Raw genomic sequence first — 26080 nt, 5'->3', positions numbered from 1 at the left:
AAAGTATGCAAAAAATGTTTGGCTAAAGTTTTAAATTGACGAGCTACAAGCTAATAACCATTTTTACTCTTCTAGACAATAGTGGAAGAGCAGTTGGTTCTGAAGAGAGTGGCGGATATAGTTATTAATTTATATGCAATGACAGCAGCTATTTCCAGAGCTAGCCGGTCTATCAGTATTGGTCTAAGAAACCACGACCATGAAGTAAGTGTACTTTCCTATCGGTCATACCCATTTAACGTCTGCGCTCCTTGGATCACGTACCTTAACAATCAGTATTTATTACCATTCTGCCTCACTAAGTGTTTTGTAATAAAGAGGCACTATCCAGCCTCAGACTTCTCCTTGCATGTTACAGCCTACCTGCGTCTTACAAGGCTTTTGCCTCGACGAGCTGACTTACTTTCCCCTCAGCTCTGAAACGTGCACGAGCATGATGCTGTCCCAAAAGAGTGCTCTAAACGAGCAGGCATTGCATGCTGATGTCTCCGACTTTGCAAAACCTCAATGACAAATAGCTTTCATTACACTTAAAAGTACATTTTTAAGCTCTACATTTTTTTTAAGAATTTATACCTTATCACAGCAAACTCTCCTGTAAAACCCACAGTGCACCAGAATGTTTCTAAACTGAGTGGTGCAAGAGTGCAGTAACCACACCAATTGCCTCTCGGGTGCTCTGAACATACGAGTTGCACACTATCAAAGTATTTAAAATATTTTAACACCTACATACACATTTATGAATGAATTACAAATTTGCATGTTCTCTTAAACCTGCTAGTACCATGCAGTTCTTCCCAAACTCTTTCCATATAATCATTAATAAATAGTAACATATAGTAACAACAATATTTTGTCAATAAATTTATTGACAGTAAAGTGAGAGTTTGACAGACAGATGGTGGTATAGTAGTAGCTTATTTGAAGTTTCATGGTAACAGTTATGCTACAGGACAAGTAAATTTGCTACAATTAAGTGTTAGACAAATCCAAACTTCACTGGCCTTGAGACTTCATATTTTGTGTAAGCAAGCCCCTTCTGGATTTATTACCAAAAATTTCTTCTCGTCAGTTTTCAGTGGAAGGGTCATCCCAACTCTGACAGTAGCTGTGGGGAAAAAGTAACAACTAAGTTTGCAAGATACATTACTAGCTTGCAGGGCTCCATTATCAAGAGACAAAACTAGACTTTCAGAAGTTTACATGACTCTATTTTTACTACATTGTTTTGTTTATGAAATTCATTTACTAGTTTTTAACTCAGTTTTTCTGTTTTCTCAGGTGCTTCTTACAAATATCTTCTGCACAGAAGCATATTTCAAGAATAATTATGCCATGGCTCAATTAGAAAAATGTAAGTTCTATAAAATAAAAGAATTTTTATACTCTTACGGCTTTCACAGACTCCAAAGAAAAGTAGGTGGTTTTGATGTGACCGACAGAATAGCTTTGCTCTGCCTTTAATTAGGATGAGGAACAGAACTGGTACCAGTTGAATATAAAGAGCCTTTTCATTTAATAGAGAAAACAAACTGCAGTGATACTTTTTTTCCAGCTGTGGGGAGGAATATAAAATCTTATCAGTAGCAAATACTCCTGTAAAGAAAATATTAGATAACAATTAGGTATTGGACCTATTTGGTTAAGTACTAACCAATTAGGCATTTGCTCTGTGAAACTCAGTCTGCAATAATCAGTCTTCTTCAGAGGATAACATTAAATTATTTCCTGGCACTGAAGTGTAGATATTTGCCACTCGTATTCTAAAATCCTTTTTGAAAGAGATTTAGGAAAGCTATCTTCCCTTCTCTTTCTCCATAGATGCAGATGAAAATCTGGATGACTGCATTAAAAAAGCTGCAAAGCAGGTACTGGAAAAGAGAGCATATACCTGTTCTCACCCACTGGACAGGACATTCTAATTACTTCCCTGACAGCAAATGCTGATGAATGTAAATCAGTGACTAATTTTCTGCAGTTCAGGTATTTGACACCTTAAAAATAACTGTTTCATGAGTTTACCAAATGTAATTAGCTGTAACTGTGTAAAATAAAACTTCTAAACACAACTTCATATAAAGAGGATAAATAAATTTTATTTAAATCTCAAGTTACCTGATTAGATGTATATATGTCTGTTTCCCTTGGAGCTGAATAAAGACAGTTGAGGTTCGGAGAGTGAGATGTGTTTTCCCAGGAAAGGGATTGGGTGTTTTTGTAAGTATCTTTAGGCTTAAATCAACGACTTACTTACCTTTAGAGAAGCACTGAAAGACTTGCAGAATCAGAACAATTTAGTGTGGAAGGGACCTCCAGAGGTCACCTTGTCCAACGCAGTGCGGACAGCAGCACCAACTACAGTCATCATTGTCTTGTCCAGGCGAGTTTTGAGTGTCTCTGAGGACGGGGGTTTCACTGTCTCTCTGAGCTCTCATTTAAATGTTTTTCCTTGTATTTAATCAGAACTTCGCCATGTTCTTGGCCTTGGTCTTAAGCCTTACACTGGCCCCTTTGCTTTGTTTTGTTTTTTAAAAACACGAAATAGGGGGTTTTATTTAAATATAAGCTGTCACTGTTAAAAAAACCTCATGAGACAATGGATTTTTCATGAGCTTGATGACAGTTTACACATTTTTTCCCCTACCCTCTTGCTAACCCCCAAACATAATTTAGCTACCTCTTAACTGTCCCTGCAAGGTCAGTTTTGTCCAGTGACACGTTTCAACAGTGTCCCCATACTTGCCTTTGGGAATTATTTGCTGGCCAGATTTCATTAGGAAGGCAATTATTTTGCGTCACAGGTACACATTACCAATTATCTGTTGTTCATTGAGTGCTTTCTGTTGCCAAGGTACCTGTATCCAGAGTAACTTTGCTCTCGTGTGTCATTCTGGAGAGGGTCTTCCTGTTGTGTGAGGATGGTGGCGCGTCCTCCTGCTCTTGCAGATTGTTCTCTCTTGTAAACGAATGAATGTTTATAGCAAAGTGACCTGGAATGAAGAAGGACTCTGAGATTAAGCTGTACCTCTTTATAAATAAATAGAGTTGCAATTTTACAATTAAAGGTGTTTACTAAACACCACTGAATCTGTAAAATAATTTACTGTAATAGACAGTGAGCTCACCACTTTTATCAATTACTACAACTATGTTACTTCATTCTTGTTGCTCAACAACTCCTAGGAGAAGTGTGATTTGAATAAGGAATTTTGATCATCAGGTGCTGTACCATTTAAAGATTGGTGTGGGCTCTGGCAAAATTTGCTAACAGCTTAGTAGTTCTGGATCAGCTAACACAGGCAGTAATTTTGTTAGCTAACACCCTGTTTTCTTCGAGATGCAGCTCTGCTTGGCCTTGGGAAGATAGAGGCCAGCTGTGAAACGACAAATCTAGTGTTCGCCCTAGTAAAATACACAGGAGCTAATGAATCATCATTTCACAAGTTGACACTCAAAAGGCTAAAGTCTGACCTTGTTAAGCAGGATTTATATCTCACGTGGGATTCTGAAAGATTACATTTCTGCAAGAACTGAATAATTAAATGAAGCGAAGCAGTATCTTGGACGATTTAATGGCATGACAGCAAAATAAAGGCCAGAACTCATCTCCCACAATAAAGAACAAAATACCAATTAAACCACTTTAAATTGTTCTATAGGTAATTGAGATAGTAACTACAAGTTTCCTGTTAATGCAGAATTTGCTGTCTGATACAGTTTAATTCAGAAAGTTCAAATAACACGAAACTTGTTCAAATTTCTAGCAGTTAAATTAAACTGGAAAGGTAAAATTTGCTCTTCAAGAACTTGGAGTTATGCTGCTTAGATTAGCAATGCTGCAGCCTACGTTCTCCAGTGTCAGGCCAGGCATACGGCTGAAGTGTCAGTCTCTCCGACAGCTCTGTGGAAAGCTCAGTCTGTGAACATGCAGGTAATACCCAGTGACACCTAGGGCCACTGTTTACAAGTGGCAAACGTAATTCCTTAATTCTGGAGTTTGGACTGGAAAGGGAGACCTCCCAAGAACGCCAAGTTGTCCTATATAATTGGTTTGTTTCTGTGGGATACACCCTAAGAATTTAATTTATTGGCCTAGTAATTTATTATTATAATATCTGTATACTGTAACTCTTTGACACCCACCGTATAAAATGATGTGGGCCCACTTTTGCTATTGCTAGCAATTGGGTTGTCTTACTTGAAATCTGCGCCTTGGAGTTTTCCAAACTGCTTATGCTCTCTGTTGTGCCCGAGGATAACATTCGTGCTCCACTTCAAGCTGTGCTGGTCATCGGGACCTGGTACAAAGCCACTGGCGATGCTCTCCCTCCTTCCTGGGAGGGCATCCGAACCGGTGTCGCAGGGCTGGTTGTCCAACACGGAAAGGGCTGGGAGAGGCTAGGACAAGAAAGTATGTTCAGGTGCTCAGCCAGCTAGGCTTTTAAAAGAACAGAAGAGGTGAGGAATGGCTGCCTACACAGGAAGTTTTGGGTGCCTTTGAGCACCAAGGTGAGTCAATTTTTAAATGCACAGATTCCCCAAAACATGGACGAGAAAATGAAAGCTGCTGCACCCTCATATACTATTACGTAAATGAGTCCCAGAGCACTTCCCTTACAGGCAAACTACAAGGCTGGAAATGTACACAGCTAAAGCACGCATTGCTCAAACTCATATGGTCTTATAAGCCTGTATTTGAGATCACTTTAAAAAAAAAAAAGCCATTATGTGCAACCTTTGTGCTTCAAAACCTTTAAGATACAAATCACAAGCTGATTCCTAGTGTTAAGTGAAAAAAAAACCAAAAACCAAAACCACAACTGCCAGGCTAGTCAGTAAAGGTAAAGCTCCAGCTTGCAAGTGTCCACAGAGATGCCATACAGCCCTCAGGTGGTTTGCTTGCCTCCCAAGTGAGCAGAAATATTTAGCAGAAATTGTCCTAGCAATCAAATAGCTGCACCAGACAAGATCTGAGAGACTAAATCTACTCAGAAGCATGATTTGAACATGAGACTTGAGCATACCTAACACAGTGGGTCAGATTACACTCACAGAAGGCTAAATAAAGCACATGGTTTGAGAGGCAGTCCAGCATTTGAAGCAGGTAAAGGAAGCCTACACAATTAAAATTTAACAACAAAAAAAAAAAAAAAAAAAAGGGTCCATATTTGCCTTTATAGCAAGAAGTAAATCCTGTTAGAGATACAAAGCCTGCGCCTAGGAATAAGCTGGTTCCTGCTATGCACAAACAGAATAGCTGTGGTGGTGCAGCCCCCCCAGGCCACGTTGCGATGTCAGGACCAGCCACCATTGCGTTCTTGTGCACTGAGCTGGGACAGCCTGGTACTTTGTTATCCTGGCTACGGTACAGTGAGTTAGGATAATCAGGCACTCCCTAACCGCGCCTGAAACGCCTGTTGCCTGGAACCGCAGCTGACACTCCTGCTGCTTGGATCATGGCTCACCTTGGAGGGTGCCAGAATTACCTGACAGGAAAGAACGTGGCCAGAATGGAAATACACTGACCAAAGTCAATCATCTTGCCATCCTATAAACAGTGATCCTAAGTGAGGACCTTTGAGCTCTCCGGGATTGCAGCAGGCTGTGACCCAGTATCTCCCCCTGAGTTGGGATGCCTCTCGGGGTAGTTTTCGTGAGGACTGCAAGTAGTAGATGTCACGAGGATTTTAAAGAGTAGCTTTTGTGAGGATTTCCAAGATCGTCTGCTGATAGATGCCGACGAAGAAGAAGGGGTCTAAGATCGTCTCCTGACAAATGCTGACAAAGGAGAATAGTGAGTAATTCACTACAATTGGATTTTGCAAGGTTTTTAAAGATCATTTGGTACCAATAATTTATTACAATTGGCCAAGAGAGAAAAATCTTTACTACAGGTTAACCTCTGTATCTGTGCGTGTGTTTGTGTGTGTGTGTATGATTTTACTAAACGTTGTGCTGAGCGCAAACTTCATTAAATCACTCTGATAATTGACTGATGATTAAGTATTGTTAGAAATCATATAACCTAATCTTGTGATTTACCATAAGCATTAATAAACCTTAAATCGCTGCTACCTTAAAGTTGTATAGGATCCATAATCACTCATTCCCCAATAAACTGACATAATAATTTAACAGGAGATTTTCCTTACCCTCTACATCCCTTTTATTAGGCATAAACCGTTGTCCAAGTCTGAGACTAAGTATGGATCCAGCCACACCTAGACTCTTCTCTGAGATGGGGTTTAGAAAGCAAGGGGATCCGCTCTGAACCTCGTGACACAACAGGAGGTTTTCCTTACCTTTGCATTAATTCCATTAGACATAAACCGTTGACCAAGTCTGGGACTAAGATTGGTTCTAGCCGCACTGAAGCTCCATCAGGAGTTTAGAAAGCAAGGGGGTCCACTCTGAACCTCATGACAAGGGTCCCCCTTACTCTTTCGCGTCTCCAGTCTCTGTGTAAATCATTCTAAATCAAATTAACTTGATTTCTCTTTGCATGTTTCTCCCATATAGTAAGTAATAGAGCGAACCTTGCCATCAAACTTCATTAAGTTGCACTTTGACAAATTCACATTAAAAAAAAAAAAAAAAAATCACTTTTGCCAATATCTTTAACGGTGATTCTCTAAGTGATCTAAACCACTCCATTTTGTGACACTAGCTTGTGTCAGTTATCAGCTGTGGGGGAGGGAGATGCACAGCTGGACCCCCATGCACTGGGATGAACAATGAGACCTTGGGAAGGCGGTCGGAGCACCTGAGGGACAGTCCGAGCGATCCCTCTGTGTTCCAGCAATGCCCAGACCTGTACGGGTGATAGGACCTTTCATCAGAGCGCCAGGAATCCTAGTCAGGAAGACAGGGAGGGGAATTACACAGCTTATATAGTATGGAGGGAAACGCGCAGCACTTAGCAACCAGCTCTAAGCTGCTACAGCAAAGAAGATTAAAAAAAAAAAAAAATCAGGTGAAGGAGGAGGCGATCCAAGAGAGACGAATCAGTAGAGAACACAATAGCATAAGAATGCACAGATAATAGAAGGCAAGGGCACTAAACTAGCTAGTGGAGCTGAGACACTGTGTTCACCCTTCCGAAAACAGTCTTACATAAAAATAAGCAGAAAACAAACAATGTTGTGATAACGTGACTCTACATGTTTAGCTTTAATATATCCATTGTGTTTAAATTCTATGTTCCTTCAGCAAGGCACATCATCCGGCAAGGATGTTTTCTTTCCTTTTCTGTCAGAGGAAAAACACTGTACTGGAAAAGGAGGCTAGTTCAGAAATTATTCAAAGCAAGAACTAAAATACAGCGCTTTGCTTGTTTCGTTTTGTTTGTTGTTGTTGGGTTTTTTTAATCTTTCTTCCAAAGGAGACCCTTGGAAGTTAATGCATATAACATCTCCTTTGTAAAGGGTTGTCTTTGCAGTCTTTGCAAAAGAGTAGCCAAATTTGTGAGACAAGACAGAAATGTCTTCCCATGAGCTATAGTTGGAAGGCTTGAAAAATGTGTTCAAGAAACTTGGGATATGACAGAGTCAAGTCTGATTGCCATAATTAGAATGTCATGAAGTACAAGATGTAAGTTATCTAATAAACTAATAAGAGTATTTATATTCAATCTAGCAAAAAGGGCTGTGTATTGGAATTACAGGAAACGGGCAAAGAGTCCAAGATGGACAAGTTTGAGCAGCCAAATCAGAACAGAAGGCCAAGCACAGAGAGCACAAAGGGATACGCAGTTCAAATCCTGACACTGTAAACTGAGGAGGCCAGGCAGCTTGCTGCTGTGTCCATTTAATACAAGGACTGGCACTCAGAATATTAAAAACAAAAAAAAAAGGGGGGGGGGTTGTAGTGAGTTGGCCTCAAAGGTTTAACTCTGCTTTTGTTACCAACATTCTCGTAGTTCCTGTGTTTGTTTTTCTAGAGCATTTGTAGCCAACAGCGAGCTTCAGTCCCTTTGATCAAAATCAGCTTTAAAAGCATGCTCAGGGTTTGGGTCAGTCATTTAGATGCAAGCACTGACTATGATTCAGCCAACAAAAGAACAGTTAGGTGCAGGCCACCCATACAGCTTTTCATATTAATGAGCGCAAATCCTTTAGTCTTGCAAACTGGGGTGTCTCTGTGGGATTTTTGCACCAACGGGCTGAAGTGCAATGCTCAGGAAGTCTATACAGCACTATGGTAATCAAGAGAACACATGGTGAGACATTTGGCATCTAGTCTATAGAAGTGCCTCGACCCCTACATTTCATTAGGGGACATTACAATTTCTTTTAGAGCCGCTAAGCCAGCTGGCCAAAAATTGTTCTTCTTTTCTCACGCACTGCACACTGACAGGCAAGTTAGTTAATTGAACAGAAATTTTCCCCTTCCTCCGTTATCTCTGAGCATCAAAGCAAAGAACTAAAAAAAAAAAAAAAAAAAAAAATTTCATTTTGTGCCCAGGCTGATATGTTTTTCTAAGAGCTTTGTAAGATTGAGTCAACCAGTGCTATCAACACCAATTTTAACAAATATTTTTACTTCCAAAAGCATTGTGCTAAATTAAGAGTGTCACATGTTATCTGCCTTCCACAAAGTGCAGGACAGCTGTTGCTGCACAAAGGTAGGTGCCAGGGTCAGTACCCAAAGACAGTTACCCTTTACCTTCAAAATTGGTCCTGCCTTCCTGAGTGAGAATTTCAGAGGTTCATCTTTCAGAAGTCCCTGGAGCTTCTGTAGCTGAAACCTAGCTCTTGGCCCACGTGTGGATAACTCAGCTGCTGTGGAACGCCGGTGAGCTTTCAGCTTGGTATCATCAACTGTAGTTTGCAGAGTTCGAGTAGCATCTTCACAAGGCCGACAACAGACTGTAAAAAAACCCCAGGCAATAGAAACCAGTTGGAAAAGATAAGTTTTGGCTGTTTGAACTAAAAAAAGTAGGCTAAAAGCCTCTATTGCAAAGAACAACCTTTCTCACAACGATTCCACTAGAAGAAATGATACAGGTGTTAGAATAATGGCTAGTGCTCACAGCAAAGACAATTCACTGTCCTGTAGGCTCCATAAAACACACATGAATGTGGAATTAATCCTGACTGCTTCCAAAAGCATTTCTCTGTAAGAAGCACTTGAGAAGAACTGCACTAAGCAAGCGTTTTGCAAGTTACAGGGTAATGTGCAGCAGAAAAGTTGTAAAAGATGAAAGATTCTAGCAACCACAATAAATCTACTATCTTCTGCTTGTAAATATTCCAGTGAATCTCAGTTGGTTCTGAGTAAAAAGAAACACATGGCAAACTTTTCAAAATACCATTTCATAACGAAATACAATTTTGTTACTGTTTGTGGGAGAACATGAGGTTATACACTGACCACCTCAGCAGGCACGCTACAGGCTGCTGTGACAGCGTGCAGATTGAACTGGCTCATCTCAGGCCCCCTCTGGACCAATTATCTGGTATTGCTTACAGGCTGTGAGGCAGCTTTTTGTCTGACCTTGGTAACTAAAGCTGACTGTCATCAATCTGTATAAAGGAAGATCAGGCAGCCAACAAAGGTAGCTTTACAGAAGAAGCCGCCAAGAAGGATCTATACCTCCCTGTCGTATTTTACTATAGGCAAAGGAACTAAGGCTAAGAAGTTGGGTAAATGGAGGGGTAAAATTGTACAGCCAAGGTCTTACATCCTAAGATGCTTCATCTGCTAGAGTACGAACAGTTTTGCTGTACATGGATCTCCTTGCTGAACCTCTTTGCATTCCAACTCCCTTCCTCCATGGCAGAATTGAACAAGCTTTGGGACCATATGTCAGAGCTTCAAGTTAAAAGCTTTGTGATTAGTTAATTTTAACAGATCCATTACCAGTCCGTGGGGCTGTTGTCACGAAGAGCTCAGGTGGCTTCTTGTAGAGATCAAAATCAATGTGCCGTTTGTCCCAGCTCCATCTGTCTCGTGACAGCACTGGCTCCATGTTAGCATGCAGAGCATTCTCCTGCCATTTCTAAATGAAAATTGAATCCCTTTAAGAAGCCAGGCCAAAATGACCTGGGAGGAGTCACAAAAAATAAGTTCGCCAGATTCTTGGGTAGCAATCTAACAACTACCATAATAGGATCTTACCAAAGTCCAGACTTCACTACACAAGACTATTTCTTTCTGTAAGCAGCCTTTCAATTTGTTGTGTTTGATACACATGAATAAGAAGAAAAATCCATTTCATGAGCAAGCTGCTGATACTCTAGTACTGAGCTGTTATCTAACATCCAGGCACTTACAGTATACTTAAGAAATACCTGGCAGGGGATTCAATTTCATATTTATGTCACATTTCTCTGCAGTGATATAAAGGGTCTGATGCACTTTCCTGTATTTCATACACAGCTGCTAAACTTGCAGGCGAACATGGACCATCCCTCTCGTCCATGTGACTCCATGCCAATATCCTCCTCCACACAATGAGACTGTAAGACGACAGACCCAGTACAAAAACTAACTAGTTATTTATCTTTTCCTAATGGTAAGAAGTGGGCTGGCTGTACAGAACTGCCAGAACAGTGAGAGCTACATATCATCTCAAGGATGATCTTAAAGCATAGTGCTTTTAGAGAGCAGAAGCTGTCCTAGTACTTCTAAAACCACAATCATTAGTATTAAACTCTTGGGGCCAAGAGCCCAGGTGTCCCAAGGAAGCAGGTGAGAGAAGAAGCATGTGCACTGGAATCATGGCAGGAATATTCATCATCACAATTGAGAAATAGAGTTCGACTTTTTGTGGTCCTCTGACTACCCACTGCTGAAATACCAGTTAGATTTTTTCAGACAGAACTATCGTTCCTAAGCTACAAATTAACTCCCACTGTCTGTTGTTAGCCCTGTACTTTCACTGTTTTACCTAAAACTGTGCAGTTAAAGGATAGCTGAGTCAGTGCAGAAACTGGATGGGGACATTTAGGAAACCAGAAGAACTCCAAGAACTTTTTTACCTCCCAAGGAATGGTGTTACAGAAGATGGTCAAATTCTGTGTTTGAGAAGAAAACCAGAATGGTTAAAGAGGCAATGTATCAAAACCAGGCTGCTTCAGAATGGGATCCAATAGCTTTCTGCTTTTGCTCCACCTTTCAGGTAACACAAATGGTAAGTTCAGAATCAATCTCCATTATCCAATATAACACTGGTCTTGCCCATGAGGTCCCTGCTTGAGCAGGAGGAGCCTCCTTCCTCTTTTCTCTCAGCTCCATGGCTAGGACTGACGCTACACAGCTATTGGTACTGCCAGGCTGCACTTTAGTGTCGTTCGGGTAAGATGTCAGCTCTCTTCCCCTCTCTCATCCCATCAGTAGCTGCCAATGGTCAATGCAACATACTAATCAACTGCTACTCCCGCACCGAATATCATAGTCCCCCATTTATTTCAGTTCAGTAACTCTGGTGTCAGTCATCAGCTGCTGCACTGTAAGCCTGCTACCCCTTTTTCAGCTTGTCAGTTTTTGATCCTGTACTGCCTAGTTCCCCTCCTCTTTTTTGTCTCTTCAGCAAAAGGCGCTAGCTATTACACTGCACTGGCTGGCTTCTGTTCCTCTTGGTCAGTGAATCTTTTCTGCTCCTCCATGAGAAGATACATTTTCCAGCATCACGGATCAGAAAAAAGCACTTTGTTTTCACTAACCATTTCACTTCAGCTATACTCTAACCTTTTTGAGAAACTACTTTAATTTCTATGGAAAAAAAAAAGTAAGATAAATAAAGCCTGAAAATTAAATGAACATGTACACATTCTTGCAAGATACGATAACGAGCCTCCAAGCATTCAGCTTGTTCCACTCTGTGCTGTGACTGTGTTCAATTACTTTGGTAGAATTTACTGATCCTGCACAAAAAAAACTCTGTTCTATTCCCTTTATTGCCTCATCTTGCCAATTCTAATAACATACAAATGTCCTTCCTCATGGCAGACCACATGTGCTTGAGTATGCACAACGCTGAAGACTGTTCAAAACAGGCAACGTAAACTAGTCCAGTTGATAGACTAGTTGATGATCCAGTTAAATGGCAGAAAAACAGAAGCTAAATAGTAAAGAACAGGAGAAGGGAGAGAGGACACAGGGCAGGAAGGAACTGATAGAGAACACAGTGGTGAAGGACAAACACCCCATAAAACTGTAACTGCAAACCATAAATAAAAGATGAAGGAAAAATAAGCAGTGAGGGAATCTGGAAACATGAAGGAAGGCTACAACTAGATTGGCAACTCATGAAGAACAGCCTGGAACCCATCCAGAATGCAATATTATGATTTTTCTGACACTAGACCCACCTGTAAATGTAAAACAAAGCACTCTATAGTCCATTAATACCTATTAATATCCAATTAATATTGGCAAATGGGTTTTCTGTATGTGTTCAGGGTAGAATTTGTGTATCCAAACAAATTATCACCTGGGTGAGCTAGGTGTTGATGTACCCAAATTGCAAATACAGGTGTCACCCTCAAAAGAGCTGCCTAGACTGTATGCCTCAAAAGAGACTTCCATATGTTAAAGCAGCCTGCCTCTTTCAAGTCTTCTAAAATGCTTGAGTTCACTTGGGACTGTTCATTTAAGTTTTCTGTTACCTCACTTAAATCCTCCAGACGTGCCTCATCAGGCATCTGAGGGTGCAGGTTGCTTTCAATGCTGCTCTTAAATCCAGGAAATACAAATCCATCCGGTGACAGCCACATACTCTTGGATTTTGCAAAGAATTCCTTACAGGCAGCAACCACATCCACTGGGTCAAATGTGGCTGACAGATACTCATGACAATAAGTGAATCTGTTCTTTGGTTCCTACAAAAAAAAGATTTTTTTTTGTTGTTGTTGTTGTTAATGTGAATTCCCCTTTGCTGGGAAAGGAGCCCATAAGGTACAGAACCAGTATCATTTCTTTCCTTAAGACTGCAAGTAATCATACGTCAAAATTATACAAAATATATATCATTAAATATTAAAAAAGTTTTTTAATTTCATTCTATTATGATCCAATGATGGATTTAATGACAAGTGGTATAATGGGATCTCTGTAAAATAATTACAGAAAGAAATATCTTTAATATTATATGTGCAAAAAGAGAACTGTGGTTCATACTGTGTTCATAGTACATCATGAACAGTTTTCACAGAACTACAGTAATTTCCACTAGCTGATAGGAAAACAGCATTTGTTATTAAGATTCAAGCCAGCTATTCAGACAAAAGCAGATAACTGTGATTCTTCAAATGTGTTCTTAAATGTGTTCTTCAAATCACTTAATAGTGCATACACCAATGCTGCAATTACTCGAATTCTTCCACTTATAAATGTGTGGGACATAGAACTGGAAGCGACCACCTAGGCTATCCAAGTCTGCGCTCAAAATGACAGCCCAAGTCATGGAGATGAGACAACTTGACTATAACAAACAGCATTAAGAGCAGAATTTTACACAGCAACAAAGAATACCTCTCAGACTGAGATCCTTTTGGATCCCAACTTCCCTTCCTATGCGCTAACATGGGAGCTACTAGTGTAAAACTATTTAATTCATCTCTCTTTTTTAAGCACTACATAGAGCAAGCCAAGATCTTCCAGTTATGTGTCTCAATTTACCTTTGCCATTTCCTGGCGAAGACGCTTCTTTGCAAGTTCTGCAGAATTCAGGCTCTGAGAGCTGTAGTTAAAGACAGATTTGCCATCAACAGGAGAAATCCTGAAAGCTTCAAACTTTGGCTTTTTCATCTTTCCTTTGAGTTGGCATACAGCACCAATGTTAGCCTGCAAAGAGAGATTACATGCGAGTTCTGTCTGAATTGGGAATTCAGAGTGTTAAGAAAAAAGTATAAACAAATAAATGATTCTGTAAACATTAAAAAAAAACTTTAACCAAAAAAGGCTAAAAAAAAAACCTATATATAGATTTATTACACAACAGCTCTTTGTTAATAAAATACTCCACAAAAAGACTCTATTAAAAAAAAAAAAAAAGCATCATTTCACCCTTGCATATGATATTCTGCAAGACTAATGGCAGCAGAGTGGAGGCAAGCACTCACCAGAGAATGACTTCTACTTACAGATCTAAATAGCTGTTCTGGAGAGCTGATGCTGGTCGTCCTCAAATGAAATAAGATTAGGTCTTTTATTTCTATGATTCCATTAACACCCCAGCAAATACAGTGACATGGGAAATACCATTCATTAGAACTCTTCAAATTTCTCTCCTGACACAGTATAATTAAACCCTCATACCTATTCATTCACTTAACAACGTCATTCTACTATGTTTACGGTAATTATGGCTTTGAATTCAGACGCTGCCATAATAGGTAATTACAGCAAGAGAGTAAAATTGCATTTTGGATGTCACTTCCCTGTGACATCCACTTCCCTTTTTTTTCTTTTAATCAAAAAGCCTGAAAGGTTACCTTACCTGCTATTAAAAAAGAATTTCATATTTTCTTTTCTATAGAGGACTTCCCAGTTCCTCTATTATCCTCAATTCAAAAGCATATATAAAACAAAAACTGGTTAAAACATGTACACTGGGAAGACTGCTAACTTTATACAAGTAACAAAATAACTTTACACTTAATCTATACAGAATGATTAGGCCCAAGAGCTCTGCTGCTCTCATCCTCCTATGATGTTATAAACGCAAGTACCAGGAATAATTAATTGTCTCCTTTTCTAGCCTCATGTAATACTCCTTTATCAACAGGCTAAGACTGAAAAAGGAAATACTTAGGAGTTAATTTCTTTCAGTATCTCCAAGACAGTACTCTTATACAGGAACACAGATTTCCACATACCAGGCAAAACCTCTTTGTATTTAAATATATACAGGAAAAAACATTCATTCAGAACTATTCTTCACAAACTACAAAGGGATGGCTAGAGTCCTCAACTAAGCAATATACTCCAAAAACCAATTCAGACTCCCAGGAAACATGCGGGATACCCCTTCTTTGATGTCTATATTAACAGGAGAGGGTTTAGTTTCAATGAGTTTTCCCTGAGGCAACAGAAGGTGTGGATGGATGCTGGTAACAAGCAAAAAGAGGTTCTAAAATTCTTCACCATTTCCTTAAAGCTCCGCTCAGCTCTGTCTGCAACTGCTGATTTTATTTAGTTAAGAATAAATGCCATCATGGTTGCCCAAAGGCAAGCAGGTCTTTCACACAGCAAGAGAAGAAAGAACAATTTTCACATGAGCTTAGCTGGCTTGGCCCCCCGCAAGCATCTGAAGCCTGGATGACATGCTAAAGCACAATGGGGGAGCTACAGAGAAGAGACAAAGAAAACTAGGAACCAAACCCAAACCAACAAAAAGAAATTACAAGTCCTTTAAATAATCAGTTTCCTTACCACTCATGCAGTGTCTCCTCTGTTTACCTGTGAGCACTAGAATTGTCTTCCCCTTTGAGAAGCAATTACATTTGCAATTCAACTTTTGCAAAATAAAATTACTCTGCACTTTTTTATAATGTCTGCACAATACCTACGAACACCCTACCAAAAGTTTTTAAGTCTAATGAGTCATTGTTTCAGGAGACGAAGGAGGCGTTAAGGATATGAAGTTTTGCAACTATGAGGCTTGCCTCTTGCATATCGCAAACTACTCACCACAATATGGTTTCTCTCAAAAGACATTTTGTCTGCTATTTCTTTCTTCCGCTCCACATACACTTCATTGTAGTTATCTAATGAAGAACATACTGCCTGTTTCACTCTGCTAACTTTTTCTGGTACTGTATAATCATCAGAGGAAAAGGAGAGTAAAGGAGGTTTCTGAGTGAAGAGATCCTCATCAGTTAAGGGAACTCCATACTTGTCACTCACGACTGTGATCATCTCTGCTGAGGGCAGCAGATCCCCATGAATTACATCCCTCAGCCTCTTACTGTGACAGAGGTAATTGAGCCTACAAATAGACATCAACATTTTATTAGTTTACAAAAACTTTACTGCAATCGAATCATTACAGTTAATATTGCTGTGGAAAAACTATACAACCTTCTTGAAATATGTATTTATTAAGAAGTTCAAGTCAGTTCATGCATGCTGGCATTTAGCAGCAATAAAGAAGTTTTGCAGTTTAATAAACCTACTAGGAATACTCTAGGAATGTTGCTGGCACTAGATTTAGCTGCAAGTTAATGATTAGTTGCTGAATTTCCCTAGCCTCTGGCTGGAAAGGCAATAAAGCAAACTCCCTTCATGCACACTGGTTCTAGTGTATGACCTGTATTTATGTTGAACACCCACTAAAATCCGTCCTGCCTTACCTCTATTTTACGTCTCGTTCCGATCAACTTTCATTCTATATGCCATTCATGACAACGCTTACCTCACATCTGATTTCATTCACTAAATTTGGCCTGAAAAGACTAGTGTCAACACAAAAGCAGTTCTAAATATGTGACAGCTATTGAGCACCATACGCACACTTTGTACACATGCACTTAATTCAATTCTCAGCCTCTCTGGCTCAGGCCATAGCAGAGGCCATGAAATAGTGACTTGCCTGATAGCCAAACATAGTATTATGACTCCTTGCCAAAAGACAAAATTTGTTGATCCATTTATCGCATAGCTATTCTTTATTTGAGGAGAGTAACTTTACAAAGTACTGTAAAAGAATTCAATTGTAAAATTACTGCAACATTATTTTCTCACCATTACTTCTGAACAATACATGCAACTGATAAACAACATTAATTTCAAAGTTGCATCAGCATTAGTGACACAAATTGAGTTTATATTGGTATCTTAAAAATTAAATTGGACATTGTGCATATGGATCATGTGCATTAGTTTTTCTACAGTTAAAATTACTTTCCTGGCTAATTCTAGCAGAAGGCAATGCATCAAGAAGCAGCAGTTTCTGTTGTGCACACATTAAACCACTGACTGACTACAGCAAACCAAAAACTAAAAGAACCAGGAGTTCTACAAGTGAGAGACTGCTCTTGAACACAGTTCACAGTCTGCATACTCCAGTGAAGAATTCATTTGTATTTCTCCGAATAATTACAGACACAGCAGAATGAGGGTATGGCAAAAAGGACTAACACCCAGAGCCTGGCAGACATGATTCACTCATCTGTGATGGTGGGTTGCTGAAAAGAGCTGATGTCGAGAAGGACGTTGTCTCAGCCACTAAAGATGCTCTTACTGAGGTTCTCTCTGATTTTGTAGCAATGAGTACTACGAAGTATAGTAATCATTCCTGCAGCTTCACTTCTCTCTAGTGGAAATATAACCCCCTGCATTTAAAATTATCCCAGCCATCCCGAAACCTTTACTTTCACTGCAGGAACCTGAGCTGCAGCAAGTTGTGCACAGCAGCCAACATGCTGATTTAATTTTCTTTTTTTTTAGACAGGAGATACTACAATAAAATTCACAAGAAAATGAACTACCAAGTGTCTAAAATATGCAGTATTATGTTATTTTCTACCTCAAATAATGCCAGCACATAGCTTAAGGAAGAAAGGTATTTACCAACCATCGTCAAAGAAAAAAAAGAAAAAGAAAAAAAGGACTTTTAAGGACATCACAGTGATGGCCACCAGTCACCTTCATACTGTATTCTTTTCCTCACCATCTCACAGAATAAACATGAAACAAATTACAGATATGGAAGAGGTACTCAAGTTACATGCAGATCATTAGAATGAATATACTTCAGAACTTTAAGTGTAAAGGCCTGGCTCTTCATTAGCTTAATGAAGTTAAGTTTCATTAGTCATCAGCAAATAAACAGTTCTTGAAGTTGAATGGGTCAGCCAACCCATAGTACAGATAGATATACTAAACCAGCCTGCTAGATCAGAGGTGCACTGCATTCATTTTTCAGCAACTACCTTGACATATGCAAAATAAAACTTGTAGTAGACAGGTAATCCATATGTAATACACATTACTGAATATATTTTACCAAAAAGCAAGCATGTGAGAGGGCAAGTGGGAAGGCTGCTACGAGATTGCGTATTACTGCACAGCAACAAGAATTTTTTATGAAATCAGACTGAGGTCTAGGAGACATTCACTCATTCTTGTCTCAGGACTAAATGTCCCCATTCATTTCGAATAAGCTTTGCAGGATTTCAGTTCAGAAGTTAATCTAAACAAGCCAGTCTACTTCTAGCAAGAAAGCAAGCAATCACAGTTCATCTCTGCTTTCTAAACCCAAATTGCTCATATCAAAAATGGATGGTACCTTTTTCCACCTCTCAATAGATGTGTCTTAATTTACAAATAAACAAACAAAAAAAACCACGCATAGAAATTTTTTCATAGATTAGTAAAATACATAGAGATGTACGCACATAAGACTTCACCCATTTTCTTTTTCTCTAATCCATCTCATGAGATGTAATGTCAGAGATGCTTTAAGGCAAACAGCTCTGAATACCTGCACACTGACAAAGTGAGCAACCTGGCAGAGATCCAGCAATAAATCATGCAACAAAACCCCCAAACAAAAAGCCAGGAACAGGAAACATATTCTCCCAACTCTCACAAAACTCTCCCTTCTCTAGTTACCTCAGGAAAACTGTTTTTAGAATTTCCCACTTTGTTCAAGTGACTTTCTGGATCTATCAAGTCCTATTTGGCCGCCTCCTTTACTCCATCTCTATGAGAACAGAGCAGAGAAGTAAATCCTTCCCAGCTGATGCTTCTGACACTGGAATTTTCTCTTTCTTCAATTTGTATTATATTCAGATTTTTTCTGATATACTATCCTACTGATACACCTCTCTCCCCTTCTTTACAAAGTATAAATTCCTGCCCAAACTAAAACTGGGCTCACCAGCAGCCAGTTATCACTACATCAGCAGTTAGAAAACCATGCTCTTCTGTCTTACCACACCTGATCTAAACTCTGAATTACCCATCAGGCCCACAGACTGCTTTCATCAGGGAAAAGACATCCAAGAGTATTATTTTTTGTACCAAATATTCACTCTGCTAACATTTCATTTCTTAATTTCTTGACTATGGATCTGAACGAGTCATACCTGGACAAGGCTTGGAAACATGCCGAAGGAACCATACCTCTGACATACAGCAGAGGCTGTTTTGTTATAGTGAAGAGGGGCTGACAGAGGCGGAAATGATAAAAGATAGCTTCCAGGTCTGCATACAGGCGTTGACGGAAAGACAGTTGTGAGTCTATATAGTATTTCCAGTTGTCCATCTTCATGTCTGTAAGTCCTGTAACAAAGTACCCCAACGACAAGGTTGACACAATCAGCCCGTATCTCAGGTTTCCTCAGTTCTGCAGTACAATTACTCTCTCTAATGAAACTGCTTTGCTTTTGTCCTTTACATGGAACCTCTTACTCTACAGCCTTCACCTCACATGAACTATTCTCAAAAAATTATTTTGGACAAAATTACAAAGCAAATATCAAAACTCTCATGACATAACTGAGTTGCATATGTTTTCTTTTTAAGCCGCATGGCAAACATTTGAAAGGAAGCTCACCTCCGTTTCATCAGTGTTGTGCCCCTTATTATAGCTACAAAAGCATTATATAAAGTATTTCTACTATAAATACCAAAATGCATACTGCAGCAGTAAAACAAAGCTTCTATATAGGTTACAGATGAGCAGTGACAAGAGACAACTTTTCATGCAATAAATAATTTCCGTAACAGCAATGAAGTGACTTGCATCAAAAAAAAATACAAAACAAAAAAAAAAAAAAACCCAACAAAACAAACCAACAAACAACAAACCACCACAGGAAAGCTTTAACAACATGCTGCAGTGCTGGAAAAAATATCAATTATTTTTAAACATGAAATTTGAGGGAGACATTCACTTTGAATTTGTCACGTTTTCCCCTAAACTCAAAGGAAGAAACAGCTTCCTCATGGTGACTTTTTTTGTTTTAGATCCCATTAAGTGGTTTTTGTTATTATTTAGAATTGGCAGATTATAGTGTTGTTTCCACAAACCAAGCAGCAGCTTAACAAAAAGAAGTACGTGTTGCCATCCTTCTCATTTTAACTTTACATGGATGATCTATGGTGTAACGTGATAAAGATGAGAAGCTTATGCCTCAAGTGAACCATCCACTGGGACTCGTATCCACTAAAACTGCATAGAAAGCATCAGCTATGTACTTGCCCATATATCTTTGTATAAAAAATAAAAAGATAGGTATGGAGAGTATAAAAGTATAAATCAAATTAAAATCTCTGAATCTAAGGAAATAACTGATGAAAAACCTCAAACTCTCTTACCTTTCAAAGTGTCTATCCCATAGCTTCTTGATTGCTTTGTCTTTTAATCCCTCCAAGACAAAGAGGTGAGTTGCTCCATCCAGTAAGTGAAAACCAGTAACAATATCCAACTCAGAAACTCTCTCAAGTGTGGTTTTCAGTTTTAATGCAGCAAGAGCCATTCCGATGAAGTGTACAGGATAGCAGTCCAGCTGGAGGGCTTTAGCGTTGATTTCTGTAATCTCTTCCACCAAATCATGTAATAAAGATGAATTATGGTAGTCAAAAATGTAGATTATACAACCATATGGGCAATTTGTGACTTGAGCATCAGTAATTTCTGCATGCATTCCCAATGGCACAGCTATTTCCACTCTTACTTTCAAAAGCGAGTCTGATTCTAGATAATGTCCCATAGGTATCAGGGAAGAACTACTCACTGATTCTGTTATTTTCTCATTTTTATCCTCCTCACTGAAAGCAGCTGTATTTGGAGCTGAACAGTTATGGATGGGAGCACTGATAGTCAAGTACTTTTTACCCAACAATAAGTCAGTTAGACTGACTTTAGCTACCCCATGCGGATGCCATACTTTGTTCTTCGTAAAAGAATTACAGACTGTGGATTTGCAAGCAAGGAAGCTCACCTTACCCACTTTTTCATCAGCTTCATCCTCCCCAAACAAAGATGGCTTTTTTGTGTTGTCTTCCATGTTTCTATCCCGGTCATGAACTTCAATCTCCAAAGGTGGACCTCTAAGATATCTCTGTAACTCCCCAGGTTTCATTGTCCCTGTTAGAAGTACATTAACATCCTTAAAGTAGACGTGAGTTCCATGGATTTGTCCGTGAGTTCGATGAGGTGGAAAGTTGTGAAATTTGTATTTGCAGTAGGTGGGAACACACAACCTCTAAAGAACAAAAACCAGGGAGAATCAGGTATTTGTAGCGTTAACCTTTTTCCTTTTTATTTTTAACCTCACAGAACAATCAGCTTTTCTAGTAGATAAGGTATGGGGGATGTACTTCATGGCACAAATTATGGTCTTCCAAGGCAGCAAAGAGGCCATTCTACATGCCTGGATCCTGGGTTTGGGGAATATACTGTCCTCATCGTTTGCCTGTCCTCAACTTTGCTGACCTTCCAAATATGTCAGAAAACCTCTCATCGTTTCTAGATCATTAAAGGAGCATGCATGCTGGGGACTGCAATGGCTCCTAGATCTTTGTTTCTCCCTATGCATTCATCTGTAGGACTCGAGGCCTAAAATAAATGCCTACAGCTAGAAGTTAGGAAATTCAACAAGTATCCAGAGATACTTTAGGGAATGGACTGTATGATCTCCCTTATTAGCCATTTGTTTACAAATCCGGGGAAGCAAACAGTACTTGTTGTCCACAGTACTTGTTGCGGTTCGTCCATGTAAGCGTCCATCAGCATTATGGCAGCTTGCATGGAGCGGCAGCTACCTGTCAAGGACTATCCTGACAAATCCGAATTTGAAACAGTTCAGTATTTCATACCGTATCCCACTTGGCAAGGGAAACAAAGTAAAAAATTCTGTGGTCACTCTGCAAATTGAATCAGAAACTACAGAGTAGTTTTGTCTCCATTATTTATTACGTTGTGCAGTTAGTGACATTTTCCCCGTTTCTCTTCATAAATGCTAAGCCAATTTGCCTAGTCTGTCATAAGCCCTGCAGTGTAAAACTCCACCACAGAACTATATGCGCCATTATAAAGTTCCTGACATAATATTATTAAACTATTTTCACAAAAACAACAACAAAACATCCTACTAATGTTAAGGACCAGACTGATGCAACTTGAACCAGATCTTTCATATACTATTCTCTTATAACTCCACTTCAGATGGGGATCAACAAAATAGCTCCCGAAATCAAAGGTCTTTGACCTTAATTTCACTTTCACATCAACAATATATAATACTCAGAAAAGAGCCTTTTAAAAATAGCATTTCTTTAAGCCTAAAAATGCAACCATTTTCTAACTCATCTCTCAAAATTTACAAATATAAGACCAAAAACTTTAAACTATATTCTCACCAATATAGAACCTTTTTTTGTGCACAGCATTTTTAAATATGTGAAACATTTGCTATTTTTTTAAGTTAAATAATATTTTTAACACAGAAATAGAATTTGTTCTAATGAGCAAGTCTACATGTACTAACTTGTCAGCAAATTGTTGCAAACAATATAGCGCTGTGACTGAACTAGATCTTCTCTGGTTTACTCAAGATTCACTGCTCAGAAATCAAAATGGGATGACTATATATAAATTATTGCCCTTGGAAAACACAAGGATTGCTGTTTTGCTGCCAGTGCCTATGATAACATAGGCACTAATCTGGCCACGTGTTTTTCAGGAAATATGTTAGTCTTATTCTCCAATTTTGCTACTAATAAGGAAAGTTATCTTTAAAACCATGTCCATATTTTAAGCAAAGCTACTTGAGGGTAACAAGGAAATTCTTTCAGAAAGAAGTAGCGATATGTGTTACCTGCAGCACTTCTATTGGTACAGGCGTGTTTGGGAGGCAGGTAGCCGAATTAATCCTTATAATCAGTGGATTCAATTCATGTCTTTGTCTTTCAGACAGAAGAGGTGTTTCCACAGTGAAAGTCACGTAAGCATCTAAAACTTTAGGATTGTTTTCTGCCAGACGACTGATCACTGATTTTTCTCCTTTTTAAACAGACAAGATTAAATACTGTTATAGAAGCAATCCCATCAAGGCACCCACATTTGATGCAATTAATTACAAACCTCCACTGAATTTGTATTAAAAGTATTGTTTTAATTGCTTCAAATATTATTTATCTTTTACAGTAGGAAGAAAATAGTCCCCAAAGAAGTGTCAGAACCCTGACTTGGGCTAACTGCTGAAAGCGCACGGAAGTTTATTTCTTTTTAAAGCTGTGAATATGCAGTTCGCGTAAACACAAAAATTAAAGCAGTTCAGAGACTCTTCATCAAAATTAAACTCTTTGTTAAAGGTAAACAAGCACCTTTAAACAAACTGGCTTCTCTGCAAGCAGCTTTGCCACATCCCTACACTCAGCAGCTGAGTTCCATGCTGCATAACATATCACTATTTCTGTCTGCATGCACAGAACAAAGGGGAGATTTAACCCACTACGCACAAAAGTAGGACACGGTATATTAATAATGAATGTTAATCTAGTTACAGTCAGAAAACCACAGAAATAACCCACTCTACTCTGACCAATATGCCAATTTCAACACATTCTAAATCAAACAGGATACAAGAACTTAGATGCACATGCTGACGGAGAACTACAATGTAGAATTATTATTGACATCCTGCCCTTCAGAGCACACCGACCTCTGAACATATGTCACGCTCCCCCAGATCAAAACCAAATCCCGCATCTTTCTTAACCAGGTAGCTTTTATCCAGAATGTGAAATTCCCTAGGGATCTTTCAAGACAGTTTCCACCAGGCAGACCCACCAGCACAGGGGCTTCAGAAGAGGAGACATGGAGTACACCTAGCATGTCTCTCCCTCCCTAACAGAATAATACCTGAGAGGAGAGGCATGACATCTAACTGCAGCGAAGCAATACCATATTTCTTTGCCATGGTAGCATCAATGTTTCTTTTAGCACCAGAACCTCTTCTACCTGTTGATGGAAGGCAGGGTTGGACTGAGTAGGAAGGAGGAAACATTCTGTTCCAATTAATGAAAGAAATAATTTAAAAGTTACTGCAGTAGGTGGCATAATTCAGTATTGTTCTTAGAAAAAATTAAATTTATCTTTGCCACCTATTTTTTCCTTGCATATATGCATTACGACCCATATATGGTACTCCTTGTGATATGTATCGTTTCCAGAAGCCTGTATTTTATAACTTCACATCTACAAAACAGGAATATTGTCATTCCTTTACCTCACAAGGATACCATGAAGATAAACTCATTAATCTTTGTCATTTTCTTAGAGGCTGAGTAATTATTCCCAAAATTCCTTTCACTCAGATCCAGTCTTCACCCAACCAGTAAAAGCACAGTCAGTCCCAGCCTCAAGTATTTAAATCCTAGCTTCAGATGTTTTCTCCAATCAGTTAACCAAGCAAGCACAGAATTTCAGCACAAGTAGTTTAAGTTTGACAAAAAATGTAGCAAGTGAACACAGTAACTTAAAAGAAGAACTGCTGAAATATTACTGTTGCTAGTCCTGGTTTACTATTATTCCCATAATAAAAGGAATGGCAGAATGTTTTAAGGACAAATTTAACACTAAAATTGAAAGAAAGAGAGGCATGCAACATATTACTAAAGTTTTATCTTTTAATAACAATAGTAATGTGACAAGAAACATTAGCAGTACCAAAACTACACTGGGGAAAAAACAGTCCACTCTGAACATAAGCAAAACAATAACCCACATAGAGAACTCCCTACAAAGCGCATACCTGTTTATCGCAAGCTCATAAATGAAAGTTCCAACTGCCTTAATTTTGAAGAAATAGCGCGTCGAAGTTTGAGAGATAATTATGTAGAACTGATGACATAAGTCACGGGTCTCCAGAGTCATGGGAAAGAAAGACCAAACCAGAGCCACAAGGTAAACAGGGCAGATGTGGTTCAGGGTTAAGCTCTTCAAACATACCCCTGTGCTGCAGCCTGAGCTGCCTACCACCATCTGCATGCACACAGGAGGGCTCCAAAATGCCTGCCTATTTCTGTGCATGCCCTGTTTTGCATTAGTGTTTTCTTTTCTACTCTTCAAAAGGTCTGTCCATAAAAGCAGGAGCACCAAACTCCATCACAGGGGACAGCAACAGAAAACAGTTGTCAAGTAAAGATTTGGTTGACCCTATCGGTGCTTTCACTTACTTTCACAGAACGATACTACAACTGAATGTTATCATTCATGCCCGGTGATGCTTATTGATAAGCAAATGTACTTTTTATAACGTCTAGTGGGGGCAATGCGTACTGCAACCCTGTGATGCCGTGCTAGTTTTTGGCCAGACAAGCATGCTATTTAACACGGGTGAGTTAATATATGCTCTAGTGTCCACTATCACAGTGGTTATCATGTCCTTCCATCTTTCATAGGGCCTTCGTCAAATGTGAGCTACAGATGAGAGAGCAAAATATCACTCAGTGGGGCTGTGGTTTTTCATTTAACATAATGAACTAGCACTGGAAATAAAAATGGACTGTAAACCACAGATCAAAACCTGGCCTCTAGTGGAAAAAGTGATGCAAGTGATATGAAACAACAGCTTGATAATTTCGCAGTTGGAATAGTTGTTTTAGCTCCAACATTACTCTTTAACTGTTTTACAAATTTCATCATTGCACACCCAAGTCCCTTGTAAATATCCACCACTTCACCCCCGGAACACTCCAAGTGGTAGGAAAGGACCATCATCATCCCTGTTTCACACTACTAGCTAAGGAAACTGAAAAAGAAAGTTTTATTAGCTGCTGAAGAAACACAGAAAGCTCATGGCAGAGCCGAGACTAAAGCACAGGTCCCATAACTGTTTTTTTCTTTGTTTTAACCTTGAATTCTTTAAAAAAAAAAAAAAAAAAAAAAAAAAGATAAACAGAATTCCCTATCTACGTTTTTAAATCTAGTCCATAGTTCCATCCAGAACTTACCATTCGTGGTGGCTGTTTTGTCTGTTCCATATGTCAGAATTCCTATATTACATTTGTTTTCTCAGTTTCTTTTGAAGTTGAACTAACTGAAGGACCAGCAACTGCTTTCTGCTTCAGAAGTTGGGCCTTATCCAGAAATCTGTTTTTTGCAAATATCACACTT

General features: G+C 39.1%; 3 protein-coding genes across 6 annotated transcripts in view; 1 reads left to right on the top strand and 2 right to left on the bottom strand.

The window, feature by feature from the left end:
• Positions 1-2828, top strand: part of ACAD9 (acyl-CoA dehydrogenase family member 9) — a 26930-nt gene extending 24102 nt beyond the window's left edge. Inside the window, exons 16-18 of the mRNA XM_050904871.1 lie at positions 76-204; positions 1285-1357; positions 1825-2828. Coding sequence (XP_050760828.1) covers positions 76-204; positions 1285-1357; positions 1825-1925 — 303 coding nt within the window. The 3' untranslated portion in view covers positions 1926-2828. The remainder of the gene's footprint in view (positions 1-75; positions 205-1284; positions 1358-1824) is intronic.
• CFAP92 (cilia and flagella associated protein 92 (putative)) lies at positions 2622-25959 on the bottom strand. The gene is made up of 11 exons (XM_050904869.1): positions 25918-25959; positions 23825-23923; positions 22779-22963; positions 20275-21164; positions 19041-19236; positions 13627-13791; positions 12615-12827; positions 9865-10003; positions 8668-8870; positions 4202-4401; positions 2622-2993 (listed from the first exon to the last, which is right to left on the bottom strand). Exons 2-11 carry the CDS (start codon positions 23880-23882, stop codon positions 2819-2821), a joined length of 2424 nt encoding a protein of 807 aa, XP_050760826.1. The 5' UTR covers positions 23883-23923; positions 25918-25959; the 3' UTR covers positions 2622-2818.
• LOC127021679 (uncharacterized protein CFAP92-like) overlaps positions 25926-26080 on the bottom strand; it is a 63432-nt gene continuing 63277 nt past the window's right edge. For all 4 annotated transcript variants that reach the window (XM_050904873.1, XM_050904875.1, XM_050904874.1 and 1 more), the window contains one exon: positions 25926-26080. In XM_050904873.1, coding sequence (XP_050760830.1) covers positions 25960-26080 — 121 coding nt within the window. In that variant the 3' untranslated portion in view covers positions 25926-25959.

The sequence above is a fragment of the Gymnogyps californianus genome, chromosome 13 (assembly GCF_018139145.2).
Source record: "Gymnogyps californianus isolate 813 chromosome 13, ASM1813914v2, whole genome shotgun sequence".
Lineage (NCBI taxonomy): Eukaryota > Metazoa > Chordata > Aves > Accipitriformes > Cathartidae > Gymnogyps > Gymnogyps californianus.
Note: the sequence above shows the minus strand (reverse complement) of the source record. Positions and strands in the feature narration are given on the sequence as shown.

Coding starts and splice junctions, on each gene's coding strand:
- CFAP92 (XM_050904869.1), bottom strand. CDS start 23,882: ATGGCAAAGAAATATGGTATTGCTTCGCTGCAGTTAGATGTCATGCCT. Junction 8,871..9,864: donor GACAACAGCCCCACGGACTG/GTAATGGATCTG, acceptor GTTTTTTTACAG/TCTGTTGTCGGCCTTGTGAA. Junction 4,402..8,667: donor AGGCAGGACCAATTTTGAAG/GTAAAGGGTAAC, acceptor TTCTTGTCCTAG/CCTCTCCCAGCCCTTTCCGT.